The sequence below is a fragment of the Strix uralensis genome, chromosome 5 (genome assembly GCF_047716275.1).
Source record: "Strix uralensis isolate ZFMK-TIS-50842 chromosome 5, bStrUra1, whole genome shotgun sequence".
NCBI classification, from domain to species: domain Eukaryota; kingdom Metazoa; phylum Chordata; class Aves; order Strigiformes; family Strigidae; genus Strix; species Strix uralensis.
This window is the reverse complement of record NC_133976.1, coordinates 60,744,387-60,762,591: the sequence shown is the minus strand read 5'-3', so window position 1 is coordinate 60,762,591 and position 18,205 is coordinate 60,744,387. Positions and strand designations below refer to the sequence as shown.

Genomic DNA, 18,205 nt, shown 5'->3' with positions numbered 1-18,205 from the left:
CCATTCAAAATCATTCTTTTTGCGGGTTACGTGGTAGAGAGGGCTCACAATCAGGCTGTAGTTTGGGATGTGCATCCTCCAGAACCCCATGGCGCCCAGGAAAGACTGAGTCTCCTTTTTGGTGGTTGGTGGGGCCATGGCTGTTATCTTGTTTATCATCTCCATTGGGATGTGGCGACGCCCATCTTGCCATTTTATTCCTAGGAACTGAATCTCCCTTCCAGGCCCCTTAACTTTCTGTCGCTTGATGGCAAAACCAGCCTTCAGGAGGATTTCAATTATCTTCTTTCCTTTCTCAAAGACTTCCTCAGCTGTGTCCCCCCATACAATATCATCAATGAACTGCAGGTGTTCTGGAGCCCCACCTTTCTCCAGTGCAGTATGGACCAGTCTATGGCAAATGGTGGAGCTGTGTTTCCACCCCTGGGGCAATCGATTCCAGGTGTACTGGATACCCCTCCAAGTGAATGCAGACTGTGGCCTGCACTCTGGTGCTATTGGGATGGAGAAGAACGCGTTAGCGATGTCAATCGTGGCGTACCACTTGGCTGCCTTCGTCTCCAGCTCATACTGGAGCTCTAGCATGTCCAGCACTGCAGCACTCATCGCTGGCGTAACTTCATTCAGGCCACGGTAGTCCACGGTTAGTCTCCATTCGCCATTAGACTTTCTCACTGGCCATATAGTGCTGTTGAAGGGTGAATGAGTCTTGCTGATCACCTTCTGGCTTTCTAGTCGATGGATTAGCTGATGGATGGGGACCAGGGAATCTCGGTTAGTACAGTACGGCCACTGGTGCACCATCTTGGTAGCAGTTGGCACTTGCTGCTCTTCAACCTTAAGCAACCCCACCACCGAGGGATCCTCTTGAGAGGCCGGGTAAGGTGGACAATTGCTCAACCTCCTCCAGGGCAGCTATACCAAAGGACCACCGGTACCCTTTTGGGTCTTTAAAGTACCCTCTCCTGAGGTAATCTATACCTAGGATGCACGGGGCATCTGGGCCAGTCACAATGGGGTGCTTATGCCAGTCCTTCCCAGTTAAGCTTACTTCAGCTTCTAATAGGGTCAGCTGTTGGGATCCCCCTGTCACTCCGGAGATACAGATGGGTTCAACCCCACTGTAGCTTGATGGCATCAGGGTGCACTGTGCGCCAGTGTCTACTAAGGCCTTATATTCTTGTGGTTCTGATGTGCCAGGCCATCAGATCCACACCTTCCAGTAAATCCGATTATCCCTTTCCTCCACCTGGATGGAGGCAGGGCCCCTCTAATCCTGCTCAGCATCACTCACTTGTCGTAAGAATGACTCCTGCGAGAATGACTCACAGGTCCCCTCAAGAGGGTCAGGCATAACGTTGGCCATTCTATTCTGTCTGGGGGATTTCTGACTGGACACTGGAGCTGCGTTTCTCTTGGAACACTCCTCTTTCATGGTGGTTTTCCCTTTCACCCGCTGTAATCGTGCAGCTAGGGCGGAAGTGGGCTGTCCATCCCACCTCCTCACGTCTTCTCCATGGTCGCAGAGGAAGAACCACAGGGTGCCCCGTGGTGTGTACCTTCCACTGCCCTTCTCTTGGGTGGGGAAACGTCTGCTTCTAATGGCTGAGACATCGGCCCGTGCAGGTGGAATGTAGGACATGTCCTCTTCCACTTCCTGGAGCCTCTGAGACAGTTCCTCTACAGCTGAAGCCCAGGCATGTTGGGAGGAAGGGACATTTCCCTCATATTGCCGGAGCTGGCCAGCCACTTCATCCACTGTGTGAGTCTGGGTGTCTCGCCACCAGGACGCTACTGCTAATGCTTTGGAATGTGCCTCTGGTCCACTTTGCAGGAACTTCCGCCACATCAACTGTGTGCAAGGGGCCTGATCTGGATCCATGCATGACCGCTTGTCATTCAGATCAGCATAAACCATATCAAACACAGCCAATTCCCTGAGGTTCTGAATGCCTTTCTCCATGTTGGTCCACTTGCCTAACCGACATAGGACATCATCCTTGTAGGGGTACCTCTCCATTACACTGAGCAGGAGTCGCCTCCAAAGGCTGAGGGTTTGAGTCTGCCTCCCTACGCCTTGTCAATACCAGCCTCCCTGGACAAAGATCCCAGCTGCTTGGCCTCTCTCCCCTCCAATTCCAAAACCAGCAGCTCCACTATCCCAGCATCGGAGCAGCCAGGTGAAAATCTGCTCACCTGGAAGGCGGCTGAAATCCTTCCGCAAATCTCGCAACTCACTCAGGGATAGAGATTGGATGATTACCTCCGGCTCTTTCCCCTGTTCTCATGCTGGGCCTGGCTCATCTCCATCCCCTACTATGCGAGCTGACTTTTTGCTATATTTAGTTTTCTGTATCAGGGCGACTGACACTGGCACTGCTTGTCCCTCTGGCCCAGCTGCTGTGCTGGTGGAGGTGGCTGGTACTGGCACTGCCTGTCCCCCTGGCCCAGTTGCTGTACCAGTAGGTTCACTTTCAGACCCTGCAGCCCTTTCTCCCCCTTGAGGGCAGTGAGTAGCATTAAGGATGACATAGTAAGCATGGGCAAGTCCCCAGCACATCGCACCAACTTGTGTCTCCCAGGGTTTTTCAGATTGGCAACACACCTTTTTCAAACACTCCACCGGTTTATCAGGACTCTGCATTTGTTCAGGAGTGAAATCCCAAAACGTTGGGGGTGACCACTGACTCAGACACTTGCCCGTCTTTTTCCACACACCTTGCCATTTATAGCTATCTGCTATAAGTTTCCGGGTGGTGCTATTATTGGAGAAGTACCGCATGGCCCAAAACAAGATCAGGTAGACATTCAGAAAGCACAGTGCCGCAAACACACTGGCCTGGGTGCTCCCAGGATAGCTGAAACTCTCAAAAACTGAGAGAATCTCTTCCCCTGGCTCACCCATAGCGGGGGTGAGACCCCTAATAAAAGCCCAGGCAGCAAACAGGTACCGGTTCACCCCCACAAGCAGCGATACAAGCCCATTATAAGCAGTCAGTAGCCAGTACAGCAAAACAAGACCCTTGGCACATTTTCCACCACCAACAAACACCAGCACTAGGAGCACACAGTGGATATAAGGATTATTCCAGCCCCACCACGCAAGCAAATTGGCCAGCATTACAAATGTTCCTTATCAAACAATACAAATAAAAACAGAGAAATTGCACCTAACAGATTGCTCTAAAACACTTTTTCTTTTTGTCCTTATCTCTACCCTCTCGTGCCCCACGTTCTGTGTCAAAAAGGCTGTGGTGGTTTAGGCCCTGCCGGGAGCCGAGACTATGCTGCTGTTGCCCCTCCTGCACAGTCAGAACGGACGGGGCAGGGAGTGAAATACAAACCGCGGGGCTGAGATAAGGAAAGTTTTAATACAACAGTGTAACAACAACAAACCGAACAACAACAACAATAACAGTAATAACAATGAACAGAACAAGAGATATACCATACGGATACAGCAGTGAGGGGACTGAACCGCACACAGGCCGTCCCTGCTCTTTCCCTGCTCTTTCCCGCGCTTGGGTGCCCGGACCTGACATCAGCATGGTATTGAATAACCCGGCTAGAGACCCCTCCCCACTGCTGGGGAAACTTAACCATATCCTAGCTGAACCAGGACAGTCATTTTTCTACATATTGCAAAGTAAAATAAGAAGAGTAAAAACATCAGTTAAAAACAAGAAAGCTACATCTTCTTTTAATCCATCATTTAGTTAAATGGAATTGATATAAAATATTTCAAGATGAAACACACTAGTTGAATAGAAGAAATCTGGTACAAAGAGACTCAGATGTTCAGTAGCAGTTTACACTTATCTGAATGACCCAGAGTGTATGAAACTTAAATGGGAACAAGTGGATGACATTTTCTTTAGTTCAGCTCCTACTGGGAAAAAAGAACAAAGGAGTAGTTGTACTCCTACACAGAAATCTCTTTCAAGTTCTTAGCCTCATGGTAAAGATTCAGCTGTAAGGAAAGTATGTGTCAGAGGCAAAGCAGAAGATTATCACTTAAAAAAATATATCCCCTAAACAGAATAGTGACCTGCTGACTTCTACAACTAAATGTGCATCAGCCACAGAAAATTTTACTCCAGACAAGATTATACTTATGTGAAATGTGAGGTTTAGCATGGTGCTAGAAGCCAGCAGAGCACAGACTCAAACCTGGAAGACCTTCTGAAGGTAAATACTAGCATACACATAGATGACATCTTTTACCTCTTCTAGTGTCTGCAATATGCAAAGCCTAAAAGATATGGATTGCTTCAAAGTGTTCATGAAACAACTTCAGAAGCTTAAAGATCAAATATCCATTGTAAAAGATACAGAAGAGTCTCTGTAAGATGAGAAATCTTTCTCGAGAGATATAAGAAAGGGATGTCATCATTATTTGCCAACATGATTGAATCACTGGCTGTAAGACTTAGGGGTGGCAATCAGAATATTGTGAAGGATTCCACTGAAAGTTACATTTCATTAGACTCGGATGTTTTGCTGTACCATTTGGTGTCAGTGAAAGCTACTCCATTCTTCAGACTGATCTTTCTGGACAGAGACATTTTGGGATATGAGGTTTATAAAACTGAAATAAAACTATATTGTTCCTATAATAAGCTAAGGGATGGTGTCCTGGTTTAACCAGGATAGGGTTAAGTTTCCCCAGCAGTGGGGGGGAGCTCTAGCTGGGTTATTCAGATACCATGCCGACGTCACATCCTGGCAGGTCACATTTTTCCTGGCGCGGAGCGGGGTGCACTCGTGGTTGTGTACATCGTGCTTCAAACTGCTGTATTTGGTAGCTATTTTGCTCTGTTCATTGCTATCACTATTACTGTTATTGTTATTGTTGTGGTTTGTTGTGTTGCTATTGCATTGTTGTATTAAACCTTTCCTTATTTCAGTCTTGGGGCTTTGTATTTCACTCCCTTTGTGGGGGAGGGGCAGCGGCCGCGTGGTCTCAGACCCCGGCAGGGGCTAAACCACCACAGATGGCCATGTGGCGAGCGTTCACAGGCATTTAGCAGCTACAGCTTAAAAAGTCTGGGAAAAGCAGGGGGAGATACCAGTCTTCCAGAGGGAGGCTTGACAGTCCCTCACTTGGGTAACAAGGAAGGGTGGCATGGCATTTGAAGAAATTTAATGAGCAGCTGAAGACACTGAAGTTTGCTAATGGAAGTTGAGTGGCACGGAACTGGAAAAATATGATGCTCTGGTTAAAGAAAAATCACACTTCTTTCTGTTGTGAAGGTAGGCCAAGTTATGAAAACAATTTCAATGCTGTGGTTTCCTGCAATAGCAGGGGAGTTAATGAGATGACCCAACAGGTTCTTTCCAATTACCTGAGCCTCAGGACTTCAGTGCAAGACATCTTTCTTGGGTTGAAGGGAACGTGTAATCACGTCTCAGAGAAAGTGATGACCAACACAAACCTCCTCTTCTGTCACTACAAATGTGAGGTGGACTTCCTTTGACTTCAACTTTTCTAACCAAGTCAAAGCACAGTTGCATGTTGTGTTTATTTTTAATGCATATGTTATCCCATATAACTCATTTTCCACTGGGCACGTCAAGAGAGCAAAAAAACCACACATCGTAGAAGTTGGTTGTATCCTGTACTGCTGGAAAGCGCTGTACTGTAAATGGTGACAGTATATGCAACTATGGGATAATATAGGTCAATATATGACAATTTTGATAAGCTTCTCTTACAAAATCAATAGGTTTTTGAGAATTCCCAGTATTCAGGTGAATTCATATGTTTGGAAGTCAAGGTTTCTAGTGTCCTGGGTTTCAGAACAGACAGCCCTTGAACTCTGAGCCCCAGGTCTTCCAGATTCCTCACTATAGAAGCAGGTATTGAAACAGCCAGAGAATTCCTCCCAAGGTCCAGAAATATTTAATCTCGTTTAACCTCAAAGATTTTGAACATCTGAATTTTTACCAACTACAACTTTTTACAGCTTCTGCGACACAGAAAATGCTGATGCTTTTATGTCTTAATGTGGAAGAATGCCATTTCAAAATACAGGTAGTTCCCATCAAGTGGAAACTCAAGGTTTTAACTGCTCTATTTAGAAAACTGTAAATCTTCATATATTAAATTATTTCCACTTATCTTAAGATCAGAACACTATCTAACAAAGTAAACCATACGTAAAGAACACACATTTATTTTCCTAAACTGCTTTCCTCAAAAGTGAATGAAATATTTTGGCCAAGATTTTCAAGCACGGATGCTTGCCTAAATATAGGAGCTTAAATGAATGCTCTCATTTTCAGAATTGCTGAGGTCCTAATAAAGTTAGTAAAATGAAAAGAAGTCAGTAATTTTAAAAGTCAGGCTATGAATTTAGGAGCCTATTCTGAGGTACCCATTTCTATATTTTTTTTAATCATGATGTGTTATTTTTACATTTCAAAACTCCTTACTCTTCATCAGAGTTTTGATCTGCTTGCTCAAGCATTTGTGGCCCATTCTTTTTTGAATAGCCACTGCCACAAAGTTAAATACAAGAATCTACAATTGAAAAAGGGAGTAGTGAACCAAGACACAAGCTTTTGTGTTAGCAATTCAAAATGCAGCTGCTTGGTTGCACAGTTCTCTCTCTGCAACAGAGGAATTTTATTTTCTGAGAATATAAAAAGGTCAGTAGCCCAGGGGGTTTATTTCCAAAACCTATACTTTATTAAGGGAAGCACAACAAGGTAATACCTTTTATACCTGTAAGAAATGGTTACACGAACTTCAAACAGAAATTATAAAAGGCAGCTTGGGATTTTTTTTTTTTTTTCCCAGTATGCCCATATGACAATCCCTCTCTCATATGGGAAGAATTTTAATGTGAAAATCATTACAGATTTTTCATACCCCTTCACATCCAGTATTGATTAAAATGCTCCCCCATCTCTTGGGGAGATCTTAAAGATGCACTAGCTCATTCATGGATCTTCTTTTTTTGTGCTAACTTACAGAAGGCACTTTAGGAAACAGTAAGAGATTTCATGGGCAGATTTTTTTTAAACATTGCTTTCTTCATTATGCCTCTATTGTTAGGACAGCCAGAAAATACAAAAAGAAGTCCGGATTACTGATGCATCTATATGGATCAGAGAAACCAGTTCATGCTTTATCGTTTTTGCCAGAAGAATCTCCCACAAAACTGACATGTTAGAAAAGTTGAAAACAGTGACAGAGGTTTTAAATTCTCAGATTAACTCCATTAAGGCAAAGTGGTCTCCATGGAATACAGCCATTAGATTACATCAGCTTTAATTACCAGCCACTGCTGACTTGTGACTCTTACTTGGAAATTACATGTCATCCTTTTTATTTAATTTAGATTTTCATTTGGTTTGTCTTATTCTACCTGTTCCAAGAAAAAAAAAGTTTATTATTCATACAGCAATCTGTAACACTGTTTCATATCCTAATCTTAAAAATGCTTAGTCATATGCTTAACTTTAAGGTTATAAGCAGTCTTCTTAAAGCAAAGAGGCTACTTCATATTAGAAAACATTTACCGAGTTGACTGGTTTTGTTTACACTACAAAAGCTCACCACTGTTACTATGCCACTATTGCTGTAGGATAGATGGAGCATAGAGCTAAAGAAGTAAACACGACTTCTCCAAAGAAGAGGGACTAACATAGGAGGAAAAAACCCAACAAACCAGTATTAGCTGGCACAAAAGAGAAGTTAATTTTTCACAGATTCTCAGGTTGACCTAACTGCCAGTGACAGGTTATAATTGTGTAATTTTGGCTTTTCTTTGTTCCCAAATGAAACATGGTGTATAGCATGTCTGGAGAAGATAAAGTGTACATTAAAAATCATTTTAGCTCTTACTCCAGTTCAGACTTGCCTAAGTAGGGACAGAAATTATCTTTGCAATATGAAACTGTAACTTATGGGCTGTTTCTGTGGCACTCTAAGCTTTACAATTTTCAGAAACAGAATAAAACAATTGAAAGTGACCAATGTAACTTGGACTAGCAGTTGTAAAAGTTTCAAGGAGAGTTATTAGCCACAGGACATTGCTTCAGCGTTGAAAAAGAACTGCAGATGCTTTTTGCATACTACTATATGCACTCTTTCCAAAAGCACTTGCATTTCATTTTGCCCGTTTGACCCAATACCTTTAATTTTTAGTGTTTAGTCTTTTGCTTTGGAAAAACTAAAGTTAAGTTGCACTTAGGACATGATGATATCAGCTTGGCTGTGTTAAACTGGCTCAGAGAGACATTTTTTTTATCCCTGCAACAGCTTTATAAAGTCTTTCATAATTAGCAACTAGATGCCCAAGAGAGGAAAGCAGGCAAGTTGCAGACTAGGACCAAGTACTCATTCTACAAGCCTCCCTCTGTGCAGCACTGCCAATGCATATTTATCAGACTCTGCAAACACTGCACTATCCCAGCTCTGCTGAGTTTCCTCCAGAGAACAGACTGTCAGTTATGTCAAATTGGGTGTTAAAAGCTGCTGGGATTTTGTGGCTTGAGCATACATTTTCTAAAGACAAAACTGGAATCAAGTTCCCTTTCCACTGGGAATGAAACGCATTTCTGAAGTACAGTGTTCTTAGAAGGAATCAACCACAACACCCTTTTCCCCTCCTTTTCCCACTCTCTGGTACATTAAGACAGATACAGTTTTTCAAATGGTTTGAGCAAGTAGCTTGCTAGGTCTCACGATATATATGGTATGACTAGAATAAGAAACTTGGTTTTTTAGACATGGGGAGAGCTGAAATATTCAATATGCAGGATTTGCTGCAGATTCATGCAAAAGAGAAGAGACAGCACACTCCATCTATGGACACTCCTGTAGTTTTTATTGTTAATGACCCAGCACCCCTGCTGTTTTGTGTCTCTCTATCTAACACTCTAGTACAAAGTTGAGGGTGTAACAAATATGTTAATGCATGGAGGGAAGATGATTAGACTGACATGGCCTCCTTTTCTCACCATTTTTCTATTAGAGGAGTAGGGATTCCCTACACAAGTAGGGAATTTAGGTACCTCATTTTGTATCAAAATGCACAGCTAAAACATGCTTTAATTACTAAACTAGATGGAAATGCTAATAAAAGCAGATGACAGCTCCATAAATTCCAGACAGATCCACTGAAATCAGTGCTCTTACAACAAACACCAAGTGAAGTGCAGCAGGAACAGGTAAGGATATTAAGTGCGGTTGCTTTGAGGGGCCAGTTGTTACCAGTAGATTACATTCAGGGTGTTAGGGCAGGACTGAGGTGTAATGCTCAGCTGCCCAAGAAGAACCCACACTGCACCTAGCTGCATAATAACAGCTGTGATTTATACACAAGTGTCTTTCAATACACTCTCCTACACTCTTGTGACAGGCAAATTCTGTACCTGCTGTATCAGGTTTGGTTGAACATTGATGATTAGAAACTTCAAAAAAGGAAAAAAAATCTATTTGACAATGTGTTTGGATGTGTGTTCATTCTGTTCTTGCAAAACTATATTTGAGATTGAATGTGGTGATCCTATAAATGAAGGACCAGTAGCCTAACCTTACAGATTAGGATAGAACAAGCAAACTTCTTCACTGGAAACACACAGTGCTTTCAAATGTCTGTTCTGCTTGGCTTATTGGACAATGCCAGCTAGGATGCATTCCCTGGTGCACATTTAGGGTTTAGGAGAAGAGACGTCTCCATGGCTATTTTCACCAATGACCCTCAACTCAGATGGTGAACTTGCTACTGATGTCATGAAGCATCCACTATCTGAACCAAGCACCTCCAACTCTCCTAACTCATTCCTCATGATGCAGTATCATAACCTGTCTCACCCTTCATTCCTACATTTAAATAGATCCTAACATCTAAAAGAAGCCCTCTTTCCAGTCATCATAATTTTTGAAGTGCATACTAGTCTCCAAGATAACATTGTTTGCACATGGCAACCAATGCAAGGAATCTTGGTTCTAAATCAATTTTCAGCTGAGTTTGTTGTTTATTTATTGTTTATTATCCAGCCTTCTTCACCACTGCCACTCCAAAGACAAAGATCCAAGAAGTGAGAGTTTCTAAGGCATGACCTGGCACATGTAGCCATAGCATCAACAGGTACTTAAGAAGCCTGTGTTTTCTAGAAGATAAGGAAGAAATGTCCATAAGAAGCTCTGTTTCTTCTCTGAGGATATCTTCCCTTTCTAGCGAACAATTTAATGTCTAGTGAGAAAATCTAGTTCTAGGCAGGGATTGACTTAGATTTGTCTTTAAGTATTTTTTGAGCAATCAAGAGAGATAGGTTATCTTGAATGTAACTAACTGTACTAAAGTTTCATTAGCTATACTGGACATTATTTTGATCACCTCTGCTGAGGTAGACAAATCCTTTGAGATGAGCAGTACTGCTAGTTAAACAGCAAATATGTTCTTGACAAGGGCAGAATCCACCAGACTTAGAAATACCAATGTTATTTCCCTTTGTTCAGGTTCTATATCTTTAATATATTTCCAAAAATACATATTGTTTATAAGTTTGCTAATTGCTCTGATGAGTGGCTTATGTAAAACCAGGACATTTCCTTTAAGTAACACAGAAAGAGACTGTTTGAACCTCTGAGCTGTGAGATACCTATAGTTTACAGAACATTTGGAAACCTACAGAGTATTACAGTCTTCTCAAAATGGATGCAAGTACTAGGAGAGAAAAATGGCAAGAAGCTAACTACTAAGGATAACTCATGTCACCATAAAAATGCACATTTGAAAGAAATTCCTTAGAAACAATGATCAAAATAGACAAAATGCCCCACATCCTTGCAATATAAAGCCAGTTTACACTGAATAATTCAGATGTGTAATTGGAAATAGATATAGTTTTAAAATTTAACAGGATTTTAACAATCAGAAAAATTCTGAGCAGAGCACAATACCACTTTTTACTGTTGTTTTGCTTTTGTTATGTTTATTTTAACACTGTTTTTCTGCTCCTAGCCCTTATCTAACATGAACATGCTACTTCTGGAAAGACCTGAAAGGGCTATGTGTTGATAGTGAAAGTTTCTCTCATATTTTGGAGAATTTCCCCTCTCCAAGGGCACTTAGCCAACCTCTTAAATAATATTTACTGAGTCTCTTTCCACATTGTACAAGGCGAGCATTTACATTCTTTTACAAAGCTTACAAAAAACGGGTAAAAATTGAAATGGGGTACTAAAACCATTGTAAGGGAGTAATTGCTAAGACTGTTCCAGCAGAGGATTGGAGGTAAACATAAGGAGCAAGGTGGGGAAGCTGGAATGCCCCACTCCAACTAACTATAAGAAGATACTATCACATGAGAAGGACAAGAGTCATCCTCCCTTGTATGAAATTATGGTTCAATATAAAGCAGCATATTGAAACTACCTCGTTAGTAAATTCTTCATACTCTTAAGTCTGTTTTATTATTTGTCCTGTTTGAGTCAAACAGTCTGATCACTTCCCTATTTTAATCTTTCTGCAACACTGTTGGAAAACATCTTTGATAGACATTACTAAACTGGACAAGGGATATATGCATATGCCCACACACAGTCTTAGTAATCACTCCCTTACAATGGTTTTAGTACTCCATTTTAACTTTTCTCTTTTTCTGGAGCTGCTGTTTATTAAGGGAATTGGTTATTTTGTCTTCATTGTACATTTATGCCTCTCAATTTTGGGATCTAACTGTGCTCCATGTGCTAAAATCAGGTTGCAAAGCCTTCTGAGGGGCTGCAAGTAACCCTTCCAAAGCCAGAATAAATAATCTGACTTTAATGAAATAATACTAAAGGGGAAGCTGGGATAGTCAAGGTTGGACTGGATGATCTTCAAGGTCTTTTCTAACCTAGACAATTCTTTGATTCTGTGATAAACTGATACCAGAAATAGGCTAAATTAATACAGTGCTGTTATTACTATTGTTATTATTTTACAACATTCAGGAGTGTGCAGATGCTTTACAGTGCAGATAGATACTGTCCGTATTCCCACACTGCAACAGGGGTAGCAGGTGGATCTCTGATCCCTCTAATTCACTGTAGAAATCTTTACACAGGTTAATCCAGTTGTGTTGGTTATACATTTCACGCTTCCTTCCTTCCAAAGAAAAAGCAACCAGGAAAGGGAATCTGACTTCCTTCTGAAGTAAGAGAGTAAATGTAAAAAGAGCCTATTTAGTCATAATCAGATATACAATATACAAGAAAAGAAAGCTACCTTTACCTGTGAAATAAGACAGACTTGACAAGTGTGACAACATCCCGACTGGCATTGTACCCTGCACAAACAATGGCAACATGAATGGTCTGTGGGAGAAAAGGAACAAAAAGAATAAAAATTACAGTCTGCTCCTGTGTTCTATCATTCATTAAGGAGAGCACATACATGACTGCTATTATTTAGTGAGGTGATTTTTAAACGTTTGAGTGGGTGTTTTGCACCTGTTTGCAGCCCACTTGAGGCAGTTTGTTAAAAACATCTTGAGTCATAACACCATCATCATATCAAAGTCATTACTATCCCTAAATTACATCAGATATCTGAACAGAATTGAAGTTATTAACTAAGAGCATATGTGTGCATGTCTGTATATACACACATACTCATTTAGCAACACACAAATTCTGAGTATGCAAACATGCAAACACTTTAACCTTCTGAAGTTTAAAATTATGTCTCATAATTAGAAGCAGATATCCTCTTAGAAATGTTGCATTATTTCTGTCTTAAGGACACGTACTAAGGAGAGAGAGAACAAGCTCTGATGGATAAGCATGAGTGGGACAACTGGTTTGCCAGGGGCTGGGTACATCCCAGTGATAAGATAAGACACAAGCTGTGAAGGCAGGCAGTCACTACCCTGCCTGTGACTACCAGTACGGGCTGTACTGGGCAGTGTTAATGTGAAGTTAAATACAACACCCCCCCCCCACATTCTCATCACCCGAACACCTTGGTAAATTATCACTTATTCTGTGCCTTCTTACCTCCCTATTAATATGAGGCAGAGGTTTACACATCTCTACAAGAGGAAAGGGAAAACTGAAAAGACATTACTAGTCATTATTATTAAGCTAGTAAGTAATAATTTGAAAAATGCTGTTAAGTTAGTCTTCTGTGGTTTTAAAATCAGCCACTGACATTCCCTGAGAACAAAAGAAAATTTATATTAGCGAGTTTTGACTCCAGCTTCCATATTTTTCTGTTTCTCAGTGGTCACGGAAATGAAGGAGAGTTCACCATACTGGCAGCACAAAGCTGTGACTGGGGACACAGCAGTGAAACTGCAGGGAAGCCTCATTTGGCTTCCATTTGAAGCTTGATTAGCTGTTTTTTCACACACAGCTCTCGTTTTCCACAGAAAGCCCCCTACAGAGAGAACAAATGAGGAATTCTGCCTCCTCACATAGTCATAGATTCCCAAAGTCTGGCTTGTAACAGAAGCATATTTACATAAGAGGTGGCATGTGCTGGGCATGTCTAAAGAGTCCATAGCCCCATCCATTAACATCACCTGGTACAGGTTACAATTCGATTCATGTAATGGCCAAGCAGCTGTGCCATTGTGCAACCTCCACATGAACATCACAGCTGCCTCCAGCCCTCGTGTGCCTCACAAGCACAGTGAAGATCTGAGGTTTTAAGAGGACTTGAATTAGTAAGGCAACTGTCTGTCCAGAGAGGTGTGGGAAAGAAAAGATATTGCAGTTTCTGTGAGGTATTCAGCACTTTAAATTTATGTTAAAGTCAATGGCGGTTGAGCACGCTCAGCACTTTGCAAAAATTGATTGTGTTTCTCTCTTGTGATAACAATAGGAGAACAGAGGATTTTTATTTCAGCAATGGTTTGTACCATACTTATGGGCATGGGTTCCTGTGGGTGCACAGATTTCTGACACTGCACGCACTGCCTCCTCTCTGGTTGCCACCTGGTCTTTCTCCAGCTGCTGGAAGACCGAAGATCCTTCCCTTTAATGCCAATTAAAATCAAATTAACTGAGAATAATTTCATGTCTGCTTTAAACACTTCACCTGAAGACACTGGGCCAGACACAAGGATTTTATGGGTTCTGTCAGAATAGCACTGTCATATCACTGTCAATGTAATTTTATATAACCTCTGCTTGCCAGAAAAGCTCTTCTCACAGCCTCTCTATCCACTTTGGAACTCCCCTCAAAATCAGAGTTAATTCTGTCAAGGACTTGCCCACATCTGTTCTCCTTTTCCTAAATCAGTTTGTTTCAAAATTAAAAACATGCTTTCCTCGCTGTCTTCTAGCAGGTGCTGTTGTCTTGCATGTTGTTTCAGTCAGGGCTGAACACTTGCTGCTCTTCTAAATGTCCTTCTCCAGTTCAGAGACACAGGCGAGTTCATGGACCTTCCGCTCAGCCTTTCTGCAATGTTTGATACTACGTATCACTTCTATTCCTGCCTGCCATCAGCTATAGAAAAAGCAATAATCCTCAAAGAGAATAGAAACCTAGACCTTTTTTTCCAAAGTTTTGGCTGCAGCATGATGCAAGACTCAGCCTGTCCTTCTCCTTTTCTTGATTCACTTTCCTCTCGCTCATTGTTTAACTGTTAAACAAAGTCAGTGGGAAAACAGGTAAGCCAACATGAGGTCATCAACCTGAACTATCTGCAGATATTTGCATCCTAAAGAAAAAGGTTTTATTTCTCGTTTTCTACATGCTTGTTCCAAATATATGTTTGGCTAGAGAGCTGCTGGCTGTAGCCAAATCCTGGCAAGACAGGGAAATAATGGCTGGATGAGGAAGCGCTTCAAAGAACTTGCATCCTCCTGAGCATACTACTGTAAGCATCAGCTCCCAGATTATGAAATTGGTCAGCAGCATCACAACTCTCTCAAACTTCTCATTTTTTCATCTGCAGATAGCTAGAAGATTGTATCCCCATCCCACCAGAACTGGCCACTGTGATTCACGCAACCTCTGGACTCAATGACTGCAGCTAACACTTAGGAGTGAACCCACACAAGCAAAGAATGCCTCAACTTCCACAACATATGGCAGCCTCTCTGCTTGGTTCAACATGTCCCTCCAGACATCTCACACAAGGGCTCTGCATGCTACACTTGCTCCTCACTGTTTACAATCCATGATAATTCTACTTGTCAAACTCTAGCCTGGATATTCAGAAGTCACTGCAGGACCAAACTGAGCTCCTTGAAAGTATCCATCCTCTTACAATGCTCTTTTAAAATTGAATGATAGACTAGTAGAAGTTGCAAGAAGTCTGGACACAGGCCATTCACTGGAGCTGCTTTTAGACAATGGAACTAATTGCAGCAACAGATTAAATGATGATATATCTTGCTTTCCAGACTCAATGAATTCTTCTTCTGTTTATACATACAGGTATGATAGGTAATGAAAACACTGTGGAAGTTAATCATACTGTTCTTCCTATAGCTTGGGGATCAGGGACACAGAGTACTATTTTTTATTTTAAATAGTTCAGGAAGCATTCAGGCCCAGGTACTTCAAGGCATTTAAGGAAGTTAAGCTTCTTTAGAAAAGGGAGTTTAAATAACACCAAGGTGCATGCTAACATAGTTTAGAAACCATTACTTTAGCCACTTCAGACCAGGAAAAACTGTTTCTGAAAGCAGTATTTCATGTAAGTCCATTCTGGGGGTAATATTAATAGGAAGAAAGTATCCAAAACCACATGAAAAACTGGGCCTTAGATCCCATGCTGATGAGGAGCATAAGTTGCCTAGATAAACAGATGTTATTATTTTTCCTCCTCAGGCTACCTTTTGGAATGGTGAAATAATGACCTTAACAAACTCTAATTAATTCTTACAGCTAAAAATAATATTTGGTAAACCATTTCATACTTCAATAATATTCCAGTAGTACTAGCCAGGCCTTCCACTGCAGTTACTTAATCCTTCACAAATAACTGTCGAATGTGATTAAAAGGTATTAAAAGCATGTTACAAAAATGTAAATATGCTACAAATGGTTCCCAGAGTCAGGTAACATCTGGTTTTCCTGTATTACAGTCCTTAAATTGGTGGGGGCCTGTTTTTTGTGGCTCTGGAGCACTACACACTTAAACCTAATGAGCAACACCATTTAGAATTGTAACAATACAAATACTCCTGTAAAAATGCTTTGAACGTTAATGCCTACTAAATGCTATACTGCTAATTAACCATTTTCTAATTTATAATCTCTTTAAAAAATATTTATAAATACACACTTAATTCAAACTAAATGCCCAGTTTATGGAGGCAGAAGCTGGAAAGATACTGGGGTAACATCGTAAGAAAGAGCCATATAATTCTGTTAGCTTCCATCAGCATTATGCTCTCTGAAGCCTGTTATTTGTGTCTACGTTTGTGTAAGGACTACTCTTACTTGTATTTCCAAGGTTTGTGTTAAAATTTTCTCCTACTGGGAAGGCATGACAGGGATCTTTTCCTCCAGGAAGAAGGCCCTTGGTTGGAACTCTGATTTTTTCTTGCAATATACTGCTGGTCCATTTTATAATACCAGAAAAGATCTGTGATGCAACAAAGTAGGAACTGGTGCCTGGAATGGAATAAACCCACTACTGTTTGATATAGATCACAATTATGGTCATACAGATTATGCTCTATCAGAGATTTAATGTTAATTCATTGTAACTGCATTTTCAAATGTTTTAATCATCACTAAAGACCATCCCAAATTAGATTCTGAAATATTACCTTCAGTAAATCTCAAAGAACTGACTCAATGAAATAAACAGCCTATTCCTAGCTCTCTTCATCTCCCCCAGAGCCCCAGGCTTCTTCTCAGGACCCCTGTCTTTTTCTACCCAAGTTGTTGACTTGCTGTGATATATTCCAGGCTCAGAGGCTAAAAAATATTTCATTTACACCTCTGAAACACTGAAAACAGAGGGTGAATGGAGTCAAGATACCACTCACACAAACATGGAACCAAAATCTACAGTAACAGGATAAACAAGGGGACCTCTGGCAAATCTGATAATAAGGAAGTTTAATTTTAACTTCCATTGCTGTTACTAAATTACAGAGTGAATTCCTTAAGAAAAAGAAGAAAAAGCTATTTCGTTATCAAAATTGTGTGTGGTGAGATAGGGGGATGGCAAATAAAGTGAGGTTTCGTATTTTATATAACCATTGCCTCCAGCACAATGCTAAACCCCACTGAGCAAGTAAATTTATTGGCAAAACACATTATAAACTGAAAGGCCACTTAAACTATTTCTCCTTTAAGCTGCTATTTTTGTGTCCCAAATTGGTTGATACATTTAACAACAAAGAACTGGGATTCAGCTCATCGCTACTTAGCATGATAATAAGGAAGAAGTGAGGTTTGTTTATTGATGGCCTGAACCTTCCCTTATTAAAAGAAATGCCAAAATGCTCACAGGGAGGAAAATCAGACCCTCAATATCAGAAGGAGGGAAAATGAGAAACAGATGCATCCTTTTCCCTCTCCTTAAAATAATGTCAGTTTCTTTCTTCCACACTGACAGACAAAGATGTCCAACTGAAAAGCAGTAATTCATTTTTAAATGACATTTGATATTTGTCCATTAAATAGACTTTATCTGAAGAGATAATTAGGACTTTTTCTCTCCCACTTACTTTTTTTCAACTTTTATCTTCCCAGTGGCATAAAGCAAGATAAAAGATGATATGGTATTACCCTCTTTGTAGAAATAAATGGAGAAGCTATTTTTGATATATTCACCAGCTGGGATTGGTACAAGACCTTCAGGAAAAACCTTCTGTTTTGGATCTATCCATATTTGGAACTGTCATAATTCAGATATCTGACAACTAAATAGCTGGATGACATCCACAAAACCACTGCAAATCAACCTGCAAAAAGCTTCTTAGAAACCGACCTGTTCCCTGCAGCTAACCACACCTCTTGTGCACAGCTCACGCAAAGCAGGTGGTTCCACAGTAGCATCCAGATAGACTCCTGAAAGTGACTCAAAAGCACAGGCTGGCTCCATAAGCCACAATTTAATTATTGGTAAACCCTGAACTGTTCTAGTATAGATGCACAAACAAAAGAATAAGGCTTTTCAAAGCACTGTTGCGCTTTCATTTAATTTAGAAACACACAGGATCAGTTTGTCACAGGTCTTATCAGCACAGCTGTACTGAAGTCAGCTTGGAACAAGGCTTTGATTTTTACTC

At 41.0% G+C, this 18,205-nt stretch overlaps 1 protein-coding gene across 6 annotated transcripts in view; it reads right to left on the bottom strand.

The window, feature by feature from the left end:
• Positions 1 to 18,205, bottom strand: part of LARGE1 (LARGE xylosyl- and glucuronyltransferase 1) — a 354,353-nt gene that overhangs the window by 185,534 nt on the left and 150,614 nt on the right. For all 6 annotated transcript variants that reach the window (XM_074871306.1, XM_074871310.1, XM_074871308.1 and 3 more), the window contains one exon: positions 12,234 to 12,316. In XM_074871306.1, the coding sequence (XP_074727407.1) occupies positions 12,234 to 12,316 (83 nt within the window). The remainder of the gene's footprint in view (positions 1 to 12,233; positions 12,317 to 18,205) is intronic.